The sequence below is a fragment of the Diadema setosum genome, chromosome 20 (genome assembly GCF_964275005.1).
Source record: "Diadema setosum chromosome 20, eeDiaSeto1, whole genome shotgun sequence".
NCBI lineage: Eukaryota > Metazoa > Echinodermata > Echinoidea > Diadematoida > Diadematidae > Diadema > Diadema setosum.
In genome coordinates this window covers 3,848,072-3,872,943 of record NC_092704.1, presented here as the reverse complement: position 1 = coordinate 3,872,943, position 24,872 = coordinate 3,848,072, and the positions used below count along the sequence as shown (strand labels likewise).

General features: G+C 38.0%; 1 protein-coding gene across 1 annotated transcript in view; it reads right to left on the bottom strand.

The window, feature by feature from the left end:
- Window positions 1–6,805: 6,805 nt before the first annotated feature.
- Window positions 6,806–24,872, bottom strand: part of LOC140244020 (uncharacterized) — a 64,617-nt gene continuing 46,550 nt past the window's right edge. Inside the window, exons 5-13 of the mRNA XM_072323672.1 lie at window positions 23,606–23,800; window positions 22,439–22,576; window positions 17,601–17,889; window positions 17,145–17,216; window positions 12,922–13,025; window positions 10,948–11,077; window positions 10,662–10,799; window positions 8,579–8,779; window positions 6,806–6,935 (exon numbers count right to left, since the gene is read on the bottom strand). Coding sequence (XP_072179773.1) covers window positions 6,907–6,935; window positions 8,579–8,779; window positions 10,662–10,799; window positions 10,948–11,077; window positions 12,922–13,025; window positions 17,145–17,216; window positions 17,601–17,889; window positions 22,439–22,576; window positions 23,606–23,800 — 1,296 coding nt within the window. The 3' untranslated portion in view covers window positions 6,806–6,906. The remainder of the gene's footprint in view (window positions 6,936–8,578; window positions 8,780–10,661; window positions 10,800–10,947; window positions 11,078–12,921; window positions 13,026–17,144; window positions 17,217–17,600; window positions 17,890–22,438; window positions 22,577–23,605; window positions 23,801–24,872) is intronic.

The following is a 24,872-nucleotide window of genomic DNA, read 5'->3' as shown; positions in this document are numbered from 1 at the left end:
AACATTAGTAGAACACATCAGTGAAAGTTTGAGAAAAATCGGACAATCGATGCAAAAGTTATGAATTTTTAAAGTTTTGGTGTTGGAACCGCTGGATGAGGAGACTACTAGAGGATATGACGTATGAGTGGACAACAATACAAAGAAAATATAAAGGATATTCAACAAAAATTCACTTTTCTGGAATTATGAAAGAGCAGTGGACCAACCGCTTTCAGAAAGCAGGGGGAATAATTGCTACCCTTAACATATGTCAATATCAAGTTGATGGAATTTGTAATTTTCATGAAAAATGGATTTTGTAGTATTTTCTTTATATTTTCTTGATATTGTAGTCCACTCATACGTCATAACCTCTAGTAGTCTCCTCATCCAGCGGTTCCAACACCAAAACTTTAAAAATTCATAACTTTTGCATCGATTGTCCGATTTTCTTCAAACTTTCACTGATGTGTTCTACTAATGTTGCTGCTTTCACTCAATCCACATTGTTCTTGGGGTTTATCTTCCCTTTAAAGGGACTGTACAGTACTGGTTGAGGTGGGGATTCATGTTTGAACATTCCTAAGTGAGATAATGAAAAGCCTCTTATGAAATATGAAAGAGCATGTAATTTTAAGAAGGATTCAATGTTTATTTGATGAAAATTGGTTTTCAAATGGCTGAGATATCTAAAAAAGTGCTAATAATAAAAGGCGACATGCCACAACTTTATTAGGATCTCTTTGTTTCACCTTGTTTTTTGATATCTCAGCCATTTCAAAACCGATTTTCATCTAATAAACTTTTGATCATATCCTTAGAACTGCATGCTCTTTGACATCTCATAGAGTGGTTTCTGGATATCTCGCAAAAGGTTAAAGGCTTAATCTACACCTCGACCAGAACTGTACACACCCTTTAAGCACAAGGCTGTGGCAGGTTTTGCATATATGGAAGGCTCGACATTACTGTCCTACTTTGGCAAATGAAGCAACTGACATCGAGTACAAATGAAGAAAACATGTTTTTGGGTAGGCCCTTCAACATGGAAATGTGTGATGAGAAATAATGTCGGTATTCGTGCAAGTCATGTGGTGATGCATTTATGACAATTCGAAGAATTTTGATACAGGGCCTGTATTCCCATAAAAACTCATTATGTACCGGTAACTTGCTTTCTTTTGCCATTAAGTATTATAGATTTGTATAGCGAACATGAAAAATCTGGCAAAAGGAAGCATGTGACAATCATATCATGAGTACGTTACTTGCTTCCTTTTGCCAAAGTATTATAGATTTGTAGCAAACATAAAAAATGGCACAAGGAAGCAAGTGACAATCATCTAAGGATGTCACTTGCTTCCTTCTGCAGAAGTATTTTTGTGCGCAAATACATGTAAATAATTTGGCAAAAGGAAGCAAGTGATAATCATATCATGAGGTTGTAATTTGTTTCCTTTTGCCAAAAATATTTCAGATTTTTAGTAAACATGAAAAATCTGGCCAAGGATGCAAGTGACAATCATATCATGAGAATGTTACTTGCGTCCTTTTGCCATTTTTTTTTCATGCAATTTGTGCACTTGCTTCCGTTTGCCACCCGAATATCTCAGAAATTTCCAAAATTGTAACTTTTGGATATTTCAGTTCAATAGAACATGCCTCAAATATACCAAATCAATAAAAAAAGTCAATATCCATAAAGATGTCACTTGGTTCCTTTTCCCAAAGTAGAGCAGATTAGCGGTGGCCCAGGGCCTCCAGAAATAGACATGGTGGCTCGATTGGGCTAATTGTTATTGTATATCTTAATTTCCTGTTCATACGTGATTGAGTAAGGACTACATTCATTTCTTTTCAATACCAAATGTACAGCTACACACCCGGACACCTTCACGCATCAATATGCAAACAAACACAAAAGCCAAGCGGCAACGTAAGGACAAAGCGTGCAACATCAAAGGGATGATTCAAGCTGAAGATGTTATACAGTGTACTTCCTGTGTAAATTTAATGGAACAAAACACGTTTCACTGAAATTGAGGAAATAAGGAAAAAATTATGACCATTTAGACAACATTTGACAGAAGCTGACCCCACTTATCAGTCTCGCTAACTTCTGGATATATGAGCCAGAGTAGAATCAAACTTTAACAGATCATTTCATACAGCTGTATTCTCATTCTGCATTTTCCTTTTAGATGCAAGTGGCTACTTTAGCCCTATTAAAATGAAGAATTACATTTCATATTCTTTAGTCAATTGAAATACACGTGTGTCTTTTTTCCTTTTTGTAATGAAAAATAATGAATAAAAAATCAGATCTGGAAGAAAATGGTATGAAAGAGCTTCCTGTGTTTAGTGTCATACTTCGAAGAGAAGACACTGCATACACAAGGCTTGGCCACTTAGCTTTAAGCATACAGAAAAATGTCTTTGCAAGACAGCGATAGGTAGACATGAATAAATAAAACAAAGCATTTCCAATGCAACAACCGAGTATAAATTAAAATCCACTGATGCACAAAAAGTCCCCACTTCCAGTGGTTCTTACACTGCTTTGCAATGGCTACACTCTTGGTCTCTGATGCTTTCCAAGGACATTAACACAACGTTCGTGGGAGTCTGACATGTGTCAGCTTACAATTCCTGTTCAATTTTCCAACAAGAATTCCATGTTCAGTTTTTGGTTGTGTGGTTGTATTGGTTGTACAGTAGGCAACCTATATGGTAGCCATTTATGGAGTGATAACCTATTTCTAAGAAAAGCAGATTCTATACATTAATCTCTCTATATTGACAAGGTGTAGCAATTCCCCCTCAAGCCAACATAAAGTATGCCTTTTCAAGACAGCAATAAACGAAAAACACAATTAATACAATCTAACATATAATGCATTTCAAATGCAATTTCTGAGTTTATATTTAATATGCAGTATAAACAGTGTATATGCAGTTATTCAGCTTCATTTGTGATTGTCATCACACACCTTTTTCCTAAACAAAATAATGAGGTCATAATCCCTCTAAATGTAGAGAACATGAGAAACCCTCAGCACCTCGCCAACTAATGACACCAGAGAAAAGGGCCTTCTTCTCTACAATCCTGGAGGAGTATTACATAAAGACCTCCTGCCTACCCCATCCCCCAGAGAAACAAACAAAAATATTGTGTAAGGAATGAAACAAACAAACATGATTAAAAAAAAACAAACAAAAACTTTCAAAGTTGTTCAAACATCCATTTTCTTTTTTTCTTTCTTTGATTTGTTGTAAAGACCAGTTCGGAATTCCACTTTGCGCATGAGCAGAAAAAGGTAATTTGTACCAACAAGCTTCTAGTTTGTTAATTCACTGAGATAAGCATCTGTGATGCGATGGTTATTCATGTGATCCTTATCTAAATGGTACTTGCCAGCACATCCACCTGACGGCAAGAATGGTATCGCAATATGAAAAGAAATAAGCTGTTATTCAATACAACACAATGAAATGGATGCCTGCTAAAATGTCAACTGATGGACCATTCTGGTTACCTGGTCTGAATGCAAGTTCATTCTTTGTTTGAACACAAATTCCATGTTATGCTGGGCCAGTTAATGCATTATACCGCTGCCGCTTTGAAAACAAGCAAAGCGCCTAACCATCTGAGAAAAAGAACGGTCATTTGTATCAATGTGTACATGAGCTATTATTTTACAAACTGGCTTATTGAAATAGAGGTGGAGAAATGGGATCAAGCGTCCCAATTTTCACAGCACCTCCACAAGTTTCCACTTTAGGTATATCATCTACACATGCTTGGTCCAATCAATTGGTCACTTCAGTGACAGAGAACAAACTAGAAATGTCGCTATGGCGACTGATGCCTCCGCCATAATGCATGATTCTCCCAATAGGCGTATAGTACAATGTTTTCACAATGTGTGATCCATGACATTTTCACATAACTGACAAAATATTGAAATGACAGGTTTGTCAGAAATGTCTTGAACTGGATTTGCCATAATTTTCAAAGAGTGCAGGTAGACATATTTGGGGAATTTTGGGGAAGTTTATGCATTGAGTAATTTCAAAGGTATGAAGAAAGAGTGTGATAACGGTACAAAATATATATATATATATATATTTTTTTTTTTTTTTTGGGGGGGGGGAGCATTGAAACCTGGCCTTTTACCCTTAACCTTTGACCTTTGACCTTCAAGCTGGAAATTTCCTGGAGAATCTCCATTAGGTAATGCATGTACTAAGTTTTAAAACTAATAATGCAAGCATTGCAGATATAGTATATGAGGGAAATAGTAAAATTTTGAGGAGTTGACCTTGACCTTTGACCCCGACTATTGACCCATGAATCCTAAATTCCCTAGAGAATCCCTGCCAGACAGTACTTGCGTAGGTACCAAGTTCCATGAAAATACATTGAACCATTTGCGAGAAAAGTGATATTGCAACATTTTCACCTAACCTTTGACCTTTTGACCTTTGACCTTACAACATGAAACTCTCTCTGGAGGATCTTTTGCAGTAGTACATGTCCACACCAAGTTTCAAGAAAATACCTTTGGGCATTGCATAGATATGGGGGAAATTGCAACATTTGTAGAATTTGACCTTGACCTTTTACCTCTTGCCAATGTCACTAAAATCTACTCAACTAATTGTCCCATCATACACCATCCTTGGACCAAGTTTGGTGAAAGCTGCTTCATCCAGTTTTGGGTTATCACGTAAACAGATAAATTTTAGGACTTGACCTTGATCTTTGACCTTTGACCTCTGTCTGATTTCACTGAATAACTAATCAAGTAATTGTCCCATCATACATCATCCTCCAACAAAGTTTGGTGAAATTTGCTCCATCCAGTCTTGAGTTATCGCGTAAACAGATACAATTTTCATGATTTGACCTTGACCTTTGACCTTTAGCCGATTTCACCCAAAATCTAATCAACTAATTGCCCCATCATACTTCATACTTGGACCAAGTTTGGTAAAATTCCTGTACATATTACTCAAGTTATCGCGTAAACGAAAGCAGACGGACGTACGGACGTACATACGGACGTACGGATGGACGGACGGACAACCCGAAACATAATGCCTCCGGCACCACTTCGTGGCGGAGGCATAAAAATGTGAGAAAACGAAAATGAAAATGAAAATGAACTCCAATATCTTACTCTATAGCTAGTATCATACTTTGAAAAGCAGACTATGCATCTCTGCATGGGGCCCCCCGGAGGGGCATGGTGCCAATTTGATGGAATTGAGATTCTATCCCCCTAGGGATGCTACCTGCAAAGTTTGGTGAAAATTAGTTATAGGGTTTTTAAGAAAAAGCTGCAAATTTATCATTTTTGTCCAAATTTAGGCCCCCTGGGGCCCCCAGGTGGGGCATGGTGCCCATTTGATGGGAATAAGATTCTTTCCCCCTAGGGATGCTACCTGCCAACTTTGGTGACAATTCATAGTGGCATTTTCAAGAAAAAGATGAAAATGTACAATTTGGGCCCCATTAGGACCCCTCCCTACCCCCCTCCGCTGGGTCCGAAGGGGGGCACCCCTGATTCCGCCATGAACAAACTTGAAACTACAGTCATCAATGTACTAATTCATAGTATTAACTTTGCTCTATCACTTTTGGTTCTAGAGAAGAAGATTTTTTAAGATTCCTTAATTTTGGGGGGTTTGGGCCCCTCTGGGGGCCCCCAGGTGGGGTATGGTGCCCACTTGAACAAATTGAGATCCTATTCCCCTAGGGATGCTACCTGCCAAGTTTGGTGAAAATCGGTCAAGGGGTTCTCAAGAAGAAGATGAAAATGTAAAAGTTTACGCACGACGCACGACGGACGAAGAGCAATCGCAATAGCTCACTTGAGCCTTCGGCTCAGGTGAGCTAACAAAAGGAAACATTTCAAATGCATCTTTTGAGTGATTATTTGCATACACTGATACATACTACACTATTCTGCCTACAATACCCTGAAACAGACCGGGGAGGGGGGCTCCAAAGTCCCCCCTTCTTGAAGTTCTTCAACTGCCTTGCAATGGATACACTTTAATTACGTCTCTGATGCTTTCATTTATGTTTCCATATGGACATATCACCAAAATGATCAGTGAAATGCTCACGAATCTCCTCCAAACTTCTTCGACATAAGGCTTCTTCAAGTTCAACTCATTTTAACTCTACACCTTGCCCAGTAAATTACTAGTACCTACACTCTACTCATTGTTTTTCCATTTTTGATGCTTTACTTCCACCAGTGCCAAAATTTACATAAAATTTAGAAATGAAATCAGGCAATCTATCAATCATGTAAATTCAGGCTAATCTATGCCACAAAAATGTACCCAGACTGTCCATGACTGTCTGGACAAATCTTCCAGAGAAAACACAAAAATTAGTTTTAATAGGTGGGTGACTTTTGCACCAAATTCTGACTATACGGCAATTCACACGGTGACAAAATATCACGAGAATGCCGTCTGCAGTAATGTAAACAATGGCTATGACATGACCATAGCCTGGGTGGCTAGCTGCACAGTTTGTGTTTGTTTTCAGAGAGGAATATCATCATTGAGTGGAAGTTGTGGGACAGATATTATACTTTTTTCTGCAGTAAGTGTTCTAACTACAGCATGTCACAGTAAAGTGCACAGAAAGTTCGAAAACTTGCACTCCCATCTTGAAGTTTTCTGGCAATATTTCTGGTGCCTTTTGGTACAGTTGTAATTTTTCTTTTCTTTTTTTCTTTTTTTTAAGCATCAGTGTGAATGGACCTGTAAAAAAAAAAAAATTGTCATTCACATAGAACATCTTATATCACAGGACTTTGCAATCAATGAAGAAAATTCCATGTTTTTGGTGGAGAGACTTGGCACATCAGGCATCACAATCCTTCAAAGTTCTTCAGACGCTTACTCCAAGAACATGTCTTCTGCCATCTCTGCAAAATTGAAAAAAAAAGAAAAAGTAAAAATTCTTCAAGAGACATCTGAAATCCTAATCAAACATCCCTGTGAATGGAAATAAATGCCAATGTATACAGGCGATTCTAAAAAGAATTGATAGCCTTGTAAATGACCTTTCTTTCTATATCTGCTATTTTTCAATCGATTAGAGACTTTAAATACCACAGACAAACTGAACAGCAAATGGTAGAAAAGAAATCAACATCGCAGCTCAGAGGGTGTTTCATATTCTGCAACATTATCAGTGTACAGGACACAACAGACAGGGAAAATCCTGAGACCTCTTCATGCAACAGACAATCTCAGCACTGGGTGGTCAGGGTGAGAGTATCGGGTAGGTTTAAAGTGATGGTATAATTTTGGTTGAGATGGGGTTCAAGTTTCCAACTTTTTTGTGAGATAATGAGAAATCTCTATAGAATGTTGAAGATCGTACAATTCTAAGAGGAATTCAAAGTTTATTTGGTGAAAACTGGTTCTGAATTGGCCGAGATATCCAATAACAAAGTGAAACATAGGGATCCCAATAAAAGGTGAATCACACCTTTTATCAGGTGAGCTTTATTTTAGATATCTCGGCCATTTCAAAACTAATTTTCATCAAATAAACTTTGAATTCCTCTTAGAATTATATGCTCTTTCACATTTCATTAAAAAGTTTCTCATTATCTCACAGAAATCATCATAAAAAAATATTGAAAACCTGAAGCCCTATCTCAACTGAAGCTGTACCGCCATTCCTTTAAAATTCATGTGGAATTAAAGGCCCAGTAGCCCCATCAAACCATGTATCTATTTCCATCATCTGTTTGGGATAAAACTGCAAAGTAATTTATATATCAACAGAAATTAGGAGCAACCAAAAGAGATTAATCACATACGTCGTTGGGTTTTCTAATAAAGACTTGGCTAGATGCAAGGCAGCTGTCACTCAGAGCAACATGGCTGCACAGTTGAGACAGAGGCACTTGGTGTTACTTTTGCACATCAAGTCCGAGTTGTGACTCCAGTATGTGTTTCATCTTTGGTGCAACTAATTAATGATTTATGTAACTCACAGGAAACGCAAGATATCTGATGTGAGTTGGACATCACTTTCCTTTCACAAATCCCACCATGTAACGTAGAAATGATGTTAGGAGACCAAGCATTTGCCTGTGCAACTCCTAAACTGGGGAATGATCCCCAAGTGCAGCAGTCTTTAAATCATACTGACTCAAACATTCTAGCATTTAACTATGCATTATTGTTCAGCATATCATCAGCTTTTGCAGCACAGAAGAATATAAGCACATAAGTTTTGCGCTATATGAATTGATGTATTATTATCACAACAAAATGAAATGTATGTTATGGCACTCTTTCCATTGATGGCACGTCAGTTTTATCATATCGGCAGTAGATATTGTTTTGTGAGGCATTGTGATGTTCAGTTGTTAGGTTTTGACTGTTTCACTGACCCACAATTTCTCATGCTATAAGGTCTTTATGCTGCAAAAGCTCCTTCCATTCAAAGTACTTAATGAATCTGAATGCATGGATTCAATCTGGCTGAACAGCACATTATGTATATTGTAGCACAAAAGGGCAACGAAGCAAAACTTCTGTGAAGTCTTACGCTGCTCCAACTGCAGGTAGAGCCTCAGTGCTTCATTTCCAGGTTCCTCCACACCAGGGGCCTCTTCTCCTCCTTCCTGCATCTCCTCCTGAGCCCCCTCCTGAGCCTCCTCCTCCTCAGCAGCTACTCCATCCTCTCCAGTCTCTTCATCATTGTCCCTCCCATCAGGTGGGTCGCCGACCTCATCACTCGCCACGGGCTCTGCAGTGTGAAGCGTGATACAGGTATCTATCTCTCTTACCATACTCAGAGAATATGATGCCTAACAACAGACACAAACAAAAAACAGCTGGGAGCAGTGTTCAAGTGCCGTAACAACTAACCTTATACTCATGAAATGCATCTGTAACATCGTCTACTTGATACTTCCAAGCAGAAACCACCCAAAGGTAGTTTTCGAAAAGTAAGTTGTAAAGTTCAGTGGTCTACAGGACAGCTGGTTTTTCATAAAGCAAGTGATCACTTGAGGAAATTTGATTGTAACAGAAGATCTTTACTTGAGAAGGTGTATGCTGCATTACTTGTTAAAATATACTTGGGAGTGATGCCAGCTAATGACAAACCCATGATGAATAATCAAAAACAGTAATGACCTGGTCAAGGTGAGGGTGTCGAAAATGCTACTCATAAAACTTGTGAAAAAGGAAGAGGGACTTGTCCAGATGGAACTCAGGAGAGAGAAAAGCAGATAGAATGTACACAAAGGTTATAATGGCATGAAAAGTGTGACAATGAACATTGTGCTCGAAGCTGAGATCACTTCAGGTCCATCCCTCTGCTTTCCTTAAAGTTAAAATCACAATATTATAGCAATCATTCTTATCTCATGAAATCAGAGAATTATTTTCATTTGTATGAAAAAAAGAAAGAGAACTAGAAATGTCGCTATGGCGACTGGTATGCCTCCGCCATAATGCATGGTTCTCCAAATAGGCCTATAGCACAATGTCTTGACAATGTGTGATGACAGTTTCACATAACTGGCAAAATATTAAAAATGACAGGTTTGTCACAAATGCATTGATTGCTCACTTTCCTTGAACTAGGTTTATTTGATTGAATGGCTATACTATCTAATAAGAGTGCAGGTATTTAGGGATTTGTACCCAACTTTTGACACTTTTATAAGTTTAAAGAAGAAGTGAAATTTAGCACTTTCTCTTGACCTTTGACCTTTTGGCCTTTGACCTTTTGACAAGAAACTTCCAAGAGAATCTGTATTGGGTAATACATGCATACACTAAGTTTCAAGGAAAAATTCTACAGGCATTGCATAGATGAGAGGGAAATAATGACAATTTGATGAGTTGACCTCGACCTTTGACCCCCTGACCTTTGACTCATGACCTATAAATACCCTAAATGATCACTGTCAGTCAGTACATGCATATTAAGTTCCACGAAGATATATCTTGAAATATTTGTGAGATATGGAAAAAAAAGTTAAATTTTCACATTTTCACTTGACCTCTGACCCTTGACCTTTGACCCCGTGACCCTAAAATCAAAACAAAGTATTATCCCCCCAGGATATACCCTCATACCAAGTTTGATGTAAAACCACCACACGGTTCTTGAGATATCGACAAAAACAAAACGGGACGGACGGACGGACGACCCGAAAACATAATGCCTCCGGCCACTTAGTTGGTGGAGGCATAAAAAGATTATGATTAATGCATTTTTCCACAGTTGCTCAGCTCGATCATTTGAAAGTGTCTTAAGAGTAGAGGTAAATAATAAGGGACCAGCAAACTCTGTCATGATCTCTGAGCATGAATGGCAAGATATTGCATACACACACAACACATCATCTTGAAATAAACATGGGAAAAACACAATATAAAAATCTGACAATCACTATGTCTAGCTGTTGAAGCATCACAGAGAGGGCAATGGAACGTGCTGCTGAGCAGTGAATCTCTCACTTGGGCTGCACTCAAACTTCAATATTTCCCTCTTACCAAATGATTTTACATGAAAAAACAAAACAAAACAAGTAATCTTGAATATGGACATGTTGGATTCAAAGTCAGATATGCTCAAATTACATGTTTATTGGCACATTAATGTATTTTCTGACCTTGAGTGTCAGGTTTATTCAAACCAACTCGTGCTGGTTTGACCTCCAAGGGTTTGACTTCCGCCTCCTTGTCATTCCTCTCCTTCCTCAGTGACAGCGCCATGGCTTCCATGTTATCTTGAAGAGTTTCAGTGGACTCTAAGAAAAAAAAAGAAAAAAAAAGAGCAAAAAATCACTACAATTGACACTGGCTGCATTTGTGGTACACATAAGTTGTTAGGGACTAGTTCCAACTTCATCTTCAGTGGGGAAAACATAATGAGAAGAGAATGCTGCATTACATCACCTTTTAGAATGCTCTCCAAACGATCATCAAGCTCCTTGATGGAAGGTAGATTACCAGTAGGGGTCCACCATTTCTCACAATCAAAGATATTACGGAGTTTATCCAAGAGCTCGTCATTCTGAAACAAGTCCTGACAAACATAAAAAATAACATTTCAATAGGTAAAAAGGTTGTGATCACATTTTACTTTAATCAAATATTGTATATCTATGCGGAAAAAATATATTGAAATAGCTCCAATGAGTATTGTATCATAGAACATCTAGAAATAAGGCAATAAAATCTAATAGGGTGGAGTAAATGTTGTCCTTTTCTCCCAACAGATTCAAAAGATTCCGCTTCTTACCCCGCAGGTAAAGATTCATACACCTTGGTACAGACTATCATAATGGCTGCAGCATTTTGCACAAAGATACAAAAATGCACAAAAAGCCACTAGATAAACAACCTGGTGAGTTGTATTGCATAGGCTGTCGTTGTAAATAAGCTCTGAATCTGAGAACTAGGACCCCCCAAAAATAATGCTGCCACCATAAAGGCTTGGTCTTAACCCTAAAAAGACTGGGCTATTTTGGTAGCTCGAAAGACTGGGGGGGGGCCTAAAGGGCCCCCCCTTAAGATCTCGGCCGTGGATCGCGCGATCGCCGCGGAAATTTGCACAATGGTAGTGTGCGATGTAATCTACAAGATCGTATATCTAAATTTTCCAAAATAGTCTTCTTTTATTTTATTTTGATTAATTATGCTAATTTATGCGAGAAATCAGACCTTTTTTATCTAAATCAGTAAATAAAGCTCCAAAAGTGCTCATTTTTGGTCTAGATATTCTTTGTAGCATTCTTAGCAAATGTACTTGAAAAAAAATTCGGTATCAAAATTAATTTATTTATTTTATTGTTTTATGAATTTCTTATGTATTTCCTTGTTTTTTCGACCTTTTGTTTTTGTTGCTTTTTTCAGCAAAATTTGTGGCAGACCCTTTTTGAAGCATAATACTACTGAAACAAATTGATTTTAGCCATTGAGAGTAAAAATAAGCATATTTATATGAACCATGTGATAAAACTCAATTTGTATTGACTTTGTACACAAAATTGCATTTTTGAGCCATTTTCGGTCTCGCGTGCATGTACAAAAAGTTATGTAACTTCAGAACCGTACCCCCGGGCGTCACAAATTTGGTGTCAAAATGTGCGGGAAACTCAAAAGAAAAAAGTCACAGAGCATCGCGGCGAGAGCATTGCGTGTTGCTGAGTAATCGCGCGAAATGTCGAGGGGGGGGGCCTTTTAGGCCCCCCCCCCCCAGTCTTTTTAGGGTTAAATTTGAAAGTGCATCCTTCAATTGAAGTCACTAAAACTCAGTCTTCTAAATACAAGCTATGCCTCACATGCATATTTTGGCAATTTGATAAATACATTATGTAGAAATGAGAGGAATTAAAAGGAGATCAAAAGTATCTAATCACATTCCTCATTTATTTTATAAAGGATTTGTCTGGTATTCTTGAAGATATTTTCTCCAGGGCTCTGTTAAACACATTTTTTATGGATATAACATTGCCTCTTTTCCTATGAACTGGACAAATATCGCTGTCTCTTTCTCTCTCTCTCTAGTTTAAAAAAAAAAAAAGTTCAGTTTAAGCAAAATAATACTAGCCAAGAAAGATATGACAAAATAAATCAAATTTCCTGACAAAAATTGATCCAATTTTGCTGATTTTTACCCTCTACACCTTTACAAAGACCTTACGACATATCATCCAAACTGAAAAATCGTGGGAAAAAATATCTGCACGGATGTAAATTGTTTTGACAGGAATTCATCTTCATTTTTTACAAGCCAAGAGACACAGAGACATCAACACATGCATGCAAACCAGTAGGAGGGAAGTTTATACTCCTGTACAACACAGCATAAAATACGCCAAACTTTGCATTACTGGTAGTATACTGTATTTGTCATGGAATACATACCTGTGGTGAGGGTGAATGGTATTTAATGACATTGTGCATCATCACCAAGAAACACTTCATATCCCATTCAGCACACTTCTCCAAACTTGAATTTTCCTTGGCTGCTGAAAGACATAGAGATGCAATATACTTGTTATTGACATTGGTAGGTATTTGAGGTCATAAGATCTAATTTTCTAACATTTTTAGAGACATTTCACCTCCTCCAACATTTAGAAATAGCAATACTGATGAAAGACCATTTGAACAACATCAAATTATCCCACCATTAATCAAGAGATGTCCATTCTACTAGGATGTGTGGTTTTGTGCTTGATTTCTTATTACACTGGCTCGATGGCGACTGAAAAATCATAATATATATATATATAAAATCATTATAACACAATAATACTGACAACCATTTTCAACTGCACGTATGCTATCCTGCTACTATATTACAACTGTCACAAATTATACAAGTACTACAATCTATCATACCAATCTTAATGATGATGAAGGTAATGACCAGACTTAATAACAGAGAATGGACATTGATGTTAGTTACAATTTTCAACAACAGCTCTTTTTTCACTGGGTGGTCCACAACTTAAAACGTCAGCATGCTGCTGGATGTTTGGTACTGTAAAACGAGGAATGTTCGCATGCATTTTAATTTCGCGAATTTCGCGAGTGCCAAGATTCGCAAAATTAAAATGCACGCGAAAGTTCTTGTCTACACTATGAGCATTGAAGGCCAGTGGCAGTTTGCGAAAATTTCATGCCGCAAAAAGGCCGTCGGCTCCAATTCGCGAAAAATTCATGCTGCGAATATATCGTGTTTTACAGTACAGTGAATGAGCTGTAATACATGTACATGGATAAAGTCTTCAGCCAGACATTTGAATAAGTTTGCAGACACATTTGCCAGTTTCTTTATAATAATTCTTGCAATGCGCTTAGAATATTTTTAAGCTATAAATAACATATTGCATACCTGATCAAGAGATACCAAAATTAAATGCATACTCGATACCAAAAATGCATTGTAGGGCAAAAACACATGTTGGAGGTATAGATGCATTTCAAAAGCCATGAAATGACCCTACATCAAAATCTGGAATGTACTGAAATAACACAAAATTGTGCCCGTTATAGGATGACTTGCAGTTACAAAAATGGGCATGGCTTTGTAATGCTGACATTGCAAATTTGGTCTCAACAGTTGCAGAAGACTTCAAAAGAAATAGAAATGTCGCTATGGCGACTCATGCCTCCGCCATAATGCATGATTCTCCCAATAGGTGTATAGTACAATGTCTTCACAATGTGTGATGACAGTTTCACATAACTGGCAAAATATTGAAATGACAGGTTTGTCAGAAATATTCTTGAATTTTCACTTTCCTTGAACTGGGTTTGCTATAATTGTCTTAGAGTGCAGGTACACGTACAGTTGTATATTGGGGAATTGAGGATTTTTACTTGACTTCTGACCAACCCTTTTATAAGTTTATGCATTGAGTAATTTTCAAGGTATGAAGAAAGAGTGTAATTACAGTACAAAATAGAATTTTTTTTTTTTTTTTTTTGGCATTAAACCTGGCCTTTGACCCTTAACCTTTAACCTTCTGGCTAGAAATTTCCCAGAGAATCTCCATTAGGTAATACATGTATATATTAAGTTTTAAAACTAATAATGCAAGCATTGCATATACTAGTATATGAGGGATATAGTAAAATTTTGAGTTGACCTTGACCTTGACCCTGACTATTGACCCATGACCCCTAAATTCCCTAGATAATCCCTGCCAGTCAGTACATGTGTATGCACCAAGTTCCATGAAGATACATTCAACCATTAGCGAGAAAAGTGATTATAACATTTTCACCTGACCTTTAACCTTTTGACCTTTGACCATATGACATGAAACTCTCTCTGGAGAATCTTCACGCAAGAGTACATGTTTACTCTAAGTTTCAAGAAAACAAATTTGGGCATTGCATAGATATAGGGGAAATAACATTTTTAGCATTTTGACCTTTGACCTCATACTAATGTCACTAAAATCTACTCAACTAATTGCCCCATCATACATCATCCTTGGACCAAGTTTGGTGAAAGCTGCTTCATCCAGTTTTGAGTTATTATCACATAAACAGATAAATTTTAGGATTTGACCTTGATCTTTGACCTTTGACCTCGATCTGATTTCACTAAAAAACTAATCAAGTAATTGTCCCATCATACATCATCCTCGGACAAAGTTTGGTGAAATTTGCTCAATCCAGTCTTGAGTTATCGCATAAAAGGATACAATTTCATGATTTGACCTTGACCTTTGACCTTTGGCCTTAGGCCGATTTCACATAAAATCTAATCAAGTAATTGCCCTATCATACTTTATACATGGACCAAGTTTGGTACAATTCCAGTCAATATTACTCAAGTTATCGCGTAAACGGATGCAGACGGATGTACGTACGTACGTACGGACGGACAACCTGAAAACATAATGGGTGATTTCAAGTTCGGTGCCAGTGCTAGTGCTAGTGCAATCTCAGCACTAGGACCAGCGATAAAACCGAACTTAAAATCATGTCGGTGTTGGGAGTTGACCTCAAAATCATGACGTATTTCTGGTTGCTGGTGCTGGGCTCGGTGTTGAATGTCGTCTGCTGAACCGAGCTCCGCCGATTGTGTTAGCAATTTACGTGCTTTTTCGCCATTGACTAACACTAGCCCCTAGGGATTAACATTTTCTTCATTTCAAGTTCGGTGCTGGTGTTAGCGTTGCCGTGCGAGACTCATATTCACGTCCATAATAGATGCACGTTTTACGTGCAAAGTCTATGCTAATGCAGTGGCCGCCCACTAAACGTACACGAACACTCTCGACATGGCTTCATAAATCCGAGCCTGGGAGCAAAATTAAGATAGTTGTATTTTGGGGAGTGGACGAAATTTGTGGCATTTTAATCTGTCTTCCTCACTATGTCTTCTAAAACCAAGCAATGTTGTCTACATCTTTAAATATTTTACTGTAATCACGCGCAATCACTTTTTTCATCGCGCAATTCTCGCAGAGCTCGCGGTGCTGTGATTCCAACGCCTAGTGCTGGTGATCGATAATTTTGATCGGTATCGCCTCATTAATTTGACCGCCGGTGTTGGAGCTCGATTTAACGCTGTTATTCGGGGGCTAGAACTAGTATAAGCACTAGCACCGAACTTGAAATCACCCAATGCCTCCGGCACCACTTCATGGCGGAGGCATAAAAAAGTGAAGCAGCTTCATGATGAGGCCTTCTCACATTGCAGAATCATTACACAAAATGTCAAGCCCACCCCCCCCCCCCCCACCTCCTCCCCAACACTTTTGGGTTAAGCGAGGTTTCATCGAGGAGGTTTACAACAATGGAGTCACAACTGTTTTATATCCTTAGCTAGATGTTCGATGCCGCCACTTGAAAATATTTGAAACATGTGCCAAACAGGATCTGCTACACTGACAGGAAGACAACTGACTCGTGTCTCATTGCATAATCACCAGCCACTTTCTAAGGAAGAAATGTCTTTGTGACGACAATTACTTTTCGCCATCCCTACTTATGAAAGATAGGTGATATAGAATGGTAAAGACATAGGGATGTGCGAATAGAAATTGCGAAAAAAAATGAAATAAAAATTAGAATTACTCGACTGGGCATGCCCAACCACTAATCTGATATATCTATCAATAAGGTATTAAACTTGAAGATTATTCCATATCAGTTTGATTTGTGGGAATTAAGGGGGAAAGTGACAAAACCGGCTTTCAAGGATGGTACAATTTTGAACATTTTACATAATACAACTCTGATTTACACTTTTGCACAAATTTCTGGACGGGATTGACATTTGTTTTATATGTTTTGTCATTAAGTGAGATTTCAATCCATTCAACATAAAAACAAACAAAATATAGCCAACATTATGTTAACATTCAAAATGAATCTTCTGATTTCTCAGCAAGATGGTGGCATCGAACATCGATCATCAAAGGCATATATGCACCTGTGGAATTCTTTTGTACATCAATACAAAACTAACAAATGTTTGAATACCTACATCCAGTTGGAACTCCAACTCTTAAACCTCCTTGGTTCTATGCAGATGTGAATTGCTAAGATCCCTCACAGACCAACTTGTGACCACACTGACCCACAAAAACAAACACACACCCACTGATGTCAAAACCAACCTGGGTGAATTTTGGCCTCCCCAAGGTCAATCAGGTAGGCATCAAAATTAGCTGTCACGATAATGTTTTCTCCTGCAAGAAGAGAGAAAGAACAAAGATAAAAACAATAACTTTTCAAAATAACAGCAGTCTCTTTCATACAAGCCCTAATACAATCATTTCAACATTAATTCACAAACTACATCTTCTACCAGGAGTAGGGCACTACGTGGCTCCCCAGCAACATTGCATTGCTGTGTGCTTACACAAAATTGAAGCACTAAATAAAATTGATTTTCACTTCATATTCATTAGACTGCTCCAGAAAGGCACATATTCCTTCTGAACTTTTGTCATGGGTGTTGATGCGATACAATTTTTTTTTAAAGTCTTGTGCAGTCTATTCAAACAATCATGATGACAGCCCAGCCCCTCCCCTTCGATCCCCCATTGCATCAATCAAATAAATGTGTGTACCATGAACATCATTATGAGTGATTCTGCAGTCATTGAGGAATTTCAGTGCCTTGGTCGGGCCCGAAATCAGTCTCCACATCTGGTCAGGGTGAATGATGATGGTAGGAATCGACTGGCGGATTTCAAAAAGTGTCTGCCCCTCTATGAGCTGCTGGAAGATGTGGACATATTCTCTGCCCAGGGTTACGAGGTGCAGCACTGGAATGAAGGAAACAGTTGACCGTGTACTGCTGCTCTGCAAGATGATGCTGGCTTCCACCTCACCATCTTTGAAACGTCGGACATGGATCTTGAGTGCATTTGAGAATTGAGTGAATGGTACACAGATCTGAAGTATTAAGTTAATTGCAATTGACCAGCAGCAATACCATCGGTCACATAATCGATACATTGCAGGTGTTGTAAACTAAGAAGAGGAAAAAACATGCCAATACCAAAAGTGTGAACACCCAATCACAAACAGATCAATTCAGGAGGGTGTTTCAAAAGAATTTCAACTGATTTGAAATTTTAAAGAAATGATATAGTTTTGGTTGAGATGGGGCTTCTGATTTTCAACCTTTTTATCAGATTATGAGAAACCTCTTATAAAAAGTTGAAAGAGCATGTCATTCCAAGAGAGATTAAAAGTTTATTTGATGTAAATTGGCCCATCAATAAAAATAAAAAGGGATGCTAATAGTAAAAGATGGGACCCACCTTTTATTAGCACAGCCATGTTTTACTGTATTTTTAGATATCTCAGCCATTTCAAAACCGACTTTCATCAAATAAACTTTGAATTCCTCCTAGAATTGTATGCTTTGTAACATTTCATTGGTTTCTTAGTATCTCCCAAAAAGCTAAATCCTCATCTTAACCAATTATACTATATGTCCATCATTTTAAGATGAACTTAAACTTATGGTAGGCTGTGTGTGACTACAATTATATTCTACCAATTTGAAGTGGATTTTGAAAACATTAGACAAAACTGAAAAGAGAAACCAATGCATACCATAATTCTATGTCGATCTTGACTTTAAAGTTTGTCTTAAATTCTTCATGAAACACCCCCCCCCCCCAACATTACAATTGAGAATTTCTACAAAGGGGGAGGAGATATTTACAGAGGGACAAGTGGGATGACATAAAGGACATGTGGGATGACATAAAGGACACTTTTTGATGTCTTCAAACTACACTGGACTGGCTTGTGGTAGAATGTAAAGTTTGAATGATGCATATTTGGTCTGGAGTGACGATGAAAGTTCAAACTCATGGTTAATTTCAATAGGCCACCAGAATGCTTAAAAACCATAAAGCAATATCAAACGAGAAGTCTACACTAGGTGTGACGAGTACAATGCAGTAAAACAATCTGCAGAGCAAGGCTATGGGCTGTGTAAGCCTCAGCTTATAAAAGCCAGAACTGGTAAGGCACACATTTTCCACTATGCCGCCCCCCCCCCCCCCACACCACCCCCGACAAACTGGAAATTACTGTTTAAAGTAAGGGGCAAGAACAAAGAAAACATCAAAGTAAAGACAACCAATTGCCACAAAAAAAGCAAGTTTGTGATAGTCTCACACCCATTTGTCCAAATGATTTTTTTTTTTCTCAGACACTTTACTTGTTTTCAAAGTGACATACACGTGTAATACACATTAAAGTTTTGCATGATGAAACACTTATAGAATTCATTTTCAAAGAATGAACCTGCATAAAGACAAGATACCCAGAATGGCCCATCTATTTGTACTTTTACAAGGTAGCATTCATTTAAATTGTTCTGCATTAAATGCATCAGCAAACTTTGTTTTTTAATACAGCCAAATACTCATGCTTTACTATACAATTTGTTGCTGTCAGATGGATGTGCTGCGAAGCACTATTCAAGGAAAAGTAGAAATTACGCACACGTAGAAATTACGCAGTGCGTAATATATGTCCCCGCCGGAAGTAGCATTTTGTAGCAAAATGTGCAATATAGGTAAAAAATCAAGGTCAAAGGTCAAAGAAGTCAAAGGTCAAAATTCTGTGTAAAAGTTTTGAAGCCCTCACCTAGTGCCATTACATAAAGCAAACGGAATCGAAATCGGGTTAGAAATGGCGAAGGAGTAGCATTTTGTAGCCAATGTACAATACAGGTCAAAAATCAAGGTCAGAGGTCAAAGAAGGCAAAGGTCAAAATTCTGTGTAAAGTTTTGAAGCCCTCACCTAGTGCCATCACATAACGCAAACGGAATCAAAATCGGGTTAGAAATGGCGAAGGAGTAGCATTTTGTAGCCAATGTACAATACAGGTCAAAAACCAAGGTCAAAGGTCAAAGAAGGTAAAGGTCAAAATTCTGTGTAGAAGTTTTGAAGCCCTCACCTAGTGCCATCACATAAAGCAAACGGAATCGAAATCGGGTTAGAAATGGCGAAGGAGTAGCATTTTGTAGCAAAATGTACAATATAGGTCAAAAATCAAGGTCAAAGGTCAAAGAAGGCAAAGGTCAAAATTCTGTGTAGAAGTTTTGAAGCCCTCACCTAGTGCCATCACATAAAGCAAACAGAATCGAAATCGGGTTAGAAATGGCGAAGGAGTAGCATTTTGTAGCAAAATGTACAATATAGGTCAAAAATCAAGGTCAAAGGTCAAAGAAGTCAAAGGTCAAAATTCTGTGTAGAAGTTTTGAAGCCCTCACCTAGTGCCATCACATAAAGCAAACGGAATCAAAATCGGGTTAGAAATGGCGAAGAAGTAGCATTTTGTAGCAAAATGTACAATATAGGTCAAAGGTCAAGGTCAAAGGTCACAACTGAAATTCTGTGTAGAAGTTTCAAAGCTCCCATGTAGTGCTATCATATAAAGCAAACAGAATCAAAATTGGCTCATAAATGACAGAGAAGTAGCAAATTTAACATTTTGATCACACGCGGACGCACACACGGACGGACGCAAGGACGGACGCACGGACGGACGCACAGACACACACACGTACGGAGCCCGTTTCATAGTCCCCTGCTCGAACTCGTTCGGCGAGGACAAAAATTTATATCACAGATGCTTATCTTAGTGATTTTAAAAACCAACAGGTAATATGTCTGTTAGTATGAATGACATACTGTACGAGCTGAAATTTCCAGGGTGGTTTTATTTTTCACAAATTTCATGAATTAACTAAGTTCAGTTAGACCCTCGTACCTACGAAATTAACAACACACCAAAAATGTCCTCCAAGTAGCAATTCGCGAAAATATCTGTACGCGAAAATTTCAGCGCGTACAGTACTTTTTCTGCCCATGTGCAAACTGCACTATGCACTGGCCAGCTTATCTTATTACACCATATTTTTCTTGTGCATTACCACACATTTTTATTGATGAGTCAAACCTCAAAAACAGGAAGCAGCTAATAATAAAAAGTAACTGCAGGGTCTTTGTACAGAAACATAGTCTACATTTATATATCATCCTATAAGAGGATATATTGGAACCAAAAAATACGAAAAGGTTGAATTTGGAGAATTTTTCAATAGGTGGTGATATATCTAATATCAACCCATATCCGCCAGTCATGTAATGCAGTTTGAAGGCTGTTGATGCCGGAAGCCATTTCATGTACATTCACTAAACTGTGCCGTCTCAAATTCAAAATGATGTCGTCGACACTTATGAAAAGAAAACTAGGGAAAACACGATATCAATTGAAATTGAAATCAAGTTCATATCATTTGAAAGAAAAAGTGATGCAAAGGACTGTGGGATATCAGGTCAGAGTTCACAGGCTATGTTAAGCTATATAAATGATGTCATCATCCAAGCCATTTCTGGTGTGCATTATCCTGTAGATCAACGTTCGCAGCGTTTGAACGTACCTTGGGATATCCCATTCAACGGCGGATATGGGTTAAACACGCCGGTCTGAATTTTAGATATTTACTAGCATGCCTTATCATTTTGCACCTCCCAGCAAACTCAAGAGCACAGCCTGGTACACTTTCTTACAGCCATTATGACAAGCATTCAGCTCACACACAAGTAGGACTATGCAGACAGTGTCAATGTCGCTTCAACCAACAACTAGGCCAGAATGACAGTTTTCAGATTCAACCCTAATTCAGGATATCTGAGCAGGAAAACTGGGTAAATATTGTAACTTTGATGGTATTTTTTTTTTACATGCTTGTTCACACTAGGTGAATTTTATTTCAATGAATCTCACGTTAAAAACGAAATTATAATGTACTGTAAAAGTGGATATTTTCACGCGACTAATATTTCACGCTTGGCCGGGTTAGAAGAGTTTCGCGTGTTTTTAATTCCGCAGAATCAAGACATCATGCACAGGAACATATGGCAAGCAAGAATATTCGCTTGCTTTTATTTTCGCGCTAGTTTCAGGTTGCGCGAAATGCGCAAAAATTTCAACACCGCAAAAATTTCCACTTTTACAGTATGCTGCAATCTATGGCTGTACAATTGTCAAGAGATAATAAAACCATGACGTCAAAAATTGTGTTGCCTGAGGGGCAAAAGCAAGTCTGTGTGCATTAATATTAAAGCGCATAGCTTAGTGCGCAGTACGCATACCACATACCAGCCTGTCTGGCTGGCCTGACAAAATCGCACCCAATGATGGGACGTGGGATGTAACGCTTGATGCGCTCGCCCACGCATAATGGGAGACCACATAAGCAGTTTTTGCCCTTCGGCAAGTTCAGCCATGGCTTTATGACATCAGTGGATCCTTGTCTATTCAGAGCTCAACTGGCGTGCACGATTTTATAGCCATGGCACACATGCACACTTGCACACATGTAGCTATAGACAATACATTCCTGCTTTCTTTCGGAACATTTCTTCTTACCTTTTTCATTGCCAAATAGCGCTTTGTTTTCTTGTCTTGAATGACCCAAACCGTTCCGTAGGTACCAGCTCCAATTTGTTCTTTTTCATTGTACTCAAAGCCTTGTCTGTACTCTCCTTTCTTTGTCACATTCAGCTCCTGAAAAGAAAAGAGAACACGCACATAAAAAGTATGGTGGCCCCTATTTATCGGGAAGGGCCTACAGACAAACTACTATCCAGTCTAAGCACAGCTCTAGCTGTAAAACGTAACCATATTGACCCATGGCAAATTACCCCCAGTAACAAGCACTTGCACACAGTCACTGCAAGGGGAAGAGAAAGGCATTCCATATGCTCATACCCACATGGGGAAGGATAAGTGTCACTGACCACACTGCAATGAACTTTGGAGTGTCTATGACATTGAGACTATGACTTGGATGATTTTTGTCTTTGTCTTCATGCAAACATTACAACAAAGAGTATTCACACTTTTGTCATTTTGTACATATTGAGGAAATGAAGATGAGCAGACCTTAGAAAAACAGAGCTTGTGTGGAAAGGTCCCTCTTACAACCAACAACAGTTGAATGGTAACAGTACTTGGGGAAAACAAACTTGTTGTAAGCAAGTACATTGAAATAAAAAGACAGACTTGTACAAATGGCTAAGTTTGGTGTTTACACATACCAAAGGTAAGACAATGAGAGAACAGAAAGGGAGAGAGGAAAAATTTAATCCAGATAAGCACTTGAAAAACTGTGATATGGATTCAATGTTCACGAATACCAACAAAACATACTTTTAGGCATTTGGTATGAATAAAAAGTTCAAATGGATCAAAACAATATCTGTAGGACATAAAAATAGTTTGTCAGCACAATGCCCTCCATTGTGTAAACTGCACCCCACTGCCAAATGGCAGCGGTTAGGCTGCTCAAAATCAACAGATGTCAGGAAACACATGGTAAGAAGAATTCAATCTTTTTTATTATTTGTTAGATTCATTTATCGATTTGAGACGCTGGTAAAAGTTTTCATCTCACAACATTTAGAAACTATTCACTTATTGGACTCTCTCAGGAATTTGTACTCCTAGAACTTCAGTAGATAACTTTTGTTTTGCCATTAGAAAATAAATTTAAATAAAGTCTTTGTTAGAATAAAAAGCATCACTTCAGCCTACCCCACAAGTTACAGCACAAGACACTTCTCTATGTTTTTGTCCACTTTTGGCTTTTTCAACTTCACATAGAAAGGTGTCAGGGCCAACAGCTTGCGAAGCTGCCGATGTGTCGCATGATTCCTCCAATGACAGAGCAGTAGTTTCATCCTGACCATAGAAATTGCGAAACTGCTCATCTCTTGTCTGGGTATCATCCTAATTAAAGCAACCAATCAAACAGAAACACACAAAGTTTTATTGCAAATATTTCATGGATGTTTACATTTCACGTTCTTATATGCAAAGTACATTAGGCTTAATACATGTTTTATGGTTATATCTTTTTTGTCAAATTCTACTCCTATAATTCTAATATTGTTGAACATGAAGCAGATGTTATAAATAAACGTAGAACACTATAAACCAAACCAATACAAGTGCAAAAGAAGTTTTTACCATCTAAACAGAATTGACACAATACATGCATCAAAGCAGTAACCACAAACCAGTAAGTGTAAACTTCAGTATGCACTGCTGATATGCCTTGAAACATGTCCCATGGTACAATAATTCTTCCCAATCAATGCAAGTCAAAATGAGTCAGATTGTCAAGGAAATATTTCAGTCTGGATTTTTGTGATCCAGATAAAGTTGCATTTTGTGGACACAAAGGGCTAGTTTCTTGTTACAATTCTCTCATAATGTCTTAATGTCATAATGGAACAAAGGTCCATTCCCAGTATTCATTTATGGCATGTACAGCCTACACATTTCATTCTCTTGGCCATACAGCAAAGTGAATTGTACTTGGATTATGCATTTTTAGTACAGCTTGTACATAACTGTAGCTCACAAAAGTGTAAAATCTTCTGCAGTTACAACACAGCATGGAAACATATTTTGCTTTCTCTAAAACAAGCCAAGTACATTTTTCAATACAGCCCAGCTCTCTTTCAAGATGCATTTTCTTGTATCTCCTCAAGATGATTATGCAACAGAGCGTTGAGACAATAACACAGTCTATGTATTGCATAAATCTTATGAAAATTGACAAAAATCAGCTCCATCCAAAGCCTACCCATGTTGAAATCAGACATTGAATATCAGCTATGGGACTCTGTTCATTTTAAGGAAACAAGGACATTGGTGTCCTTCACATAAAGCAACTTTGATGAGGTGATTATGTCATTACCTAGTTTCCCTATGTTGTGTTCACATATTTTCCCACTGTTATTCAAAATAAAAATCATACAAAATACAGCACTTCTTCTACTAGCATCATATTAGT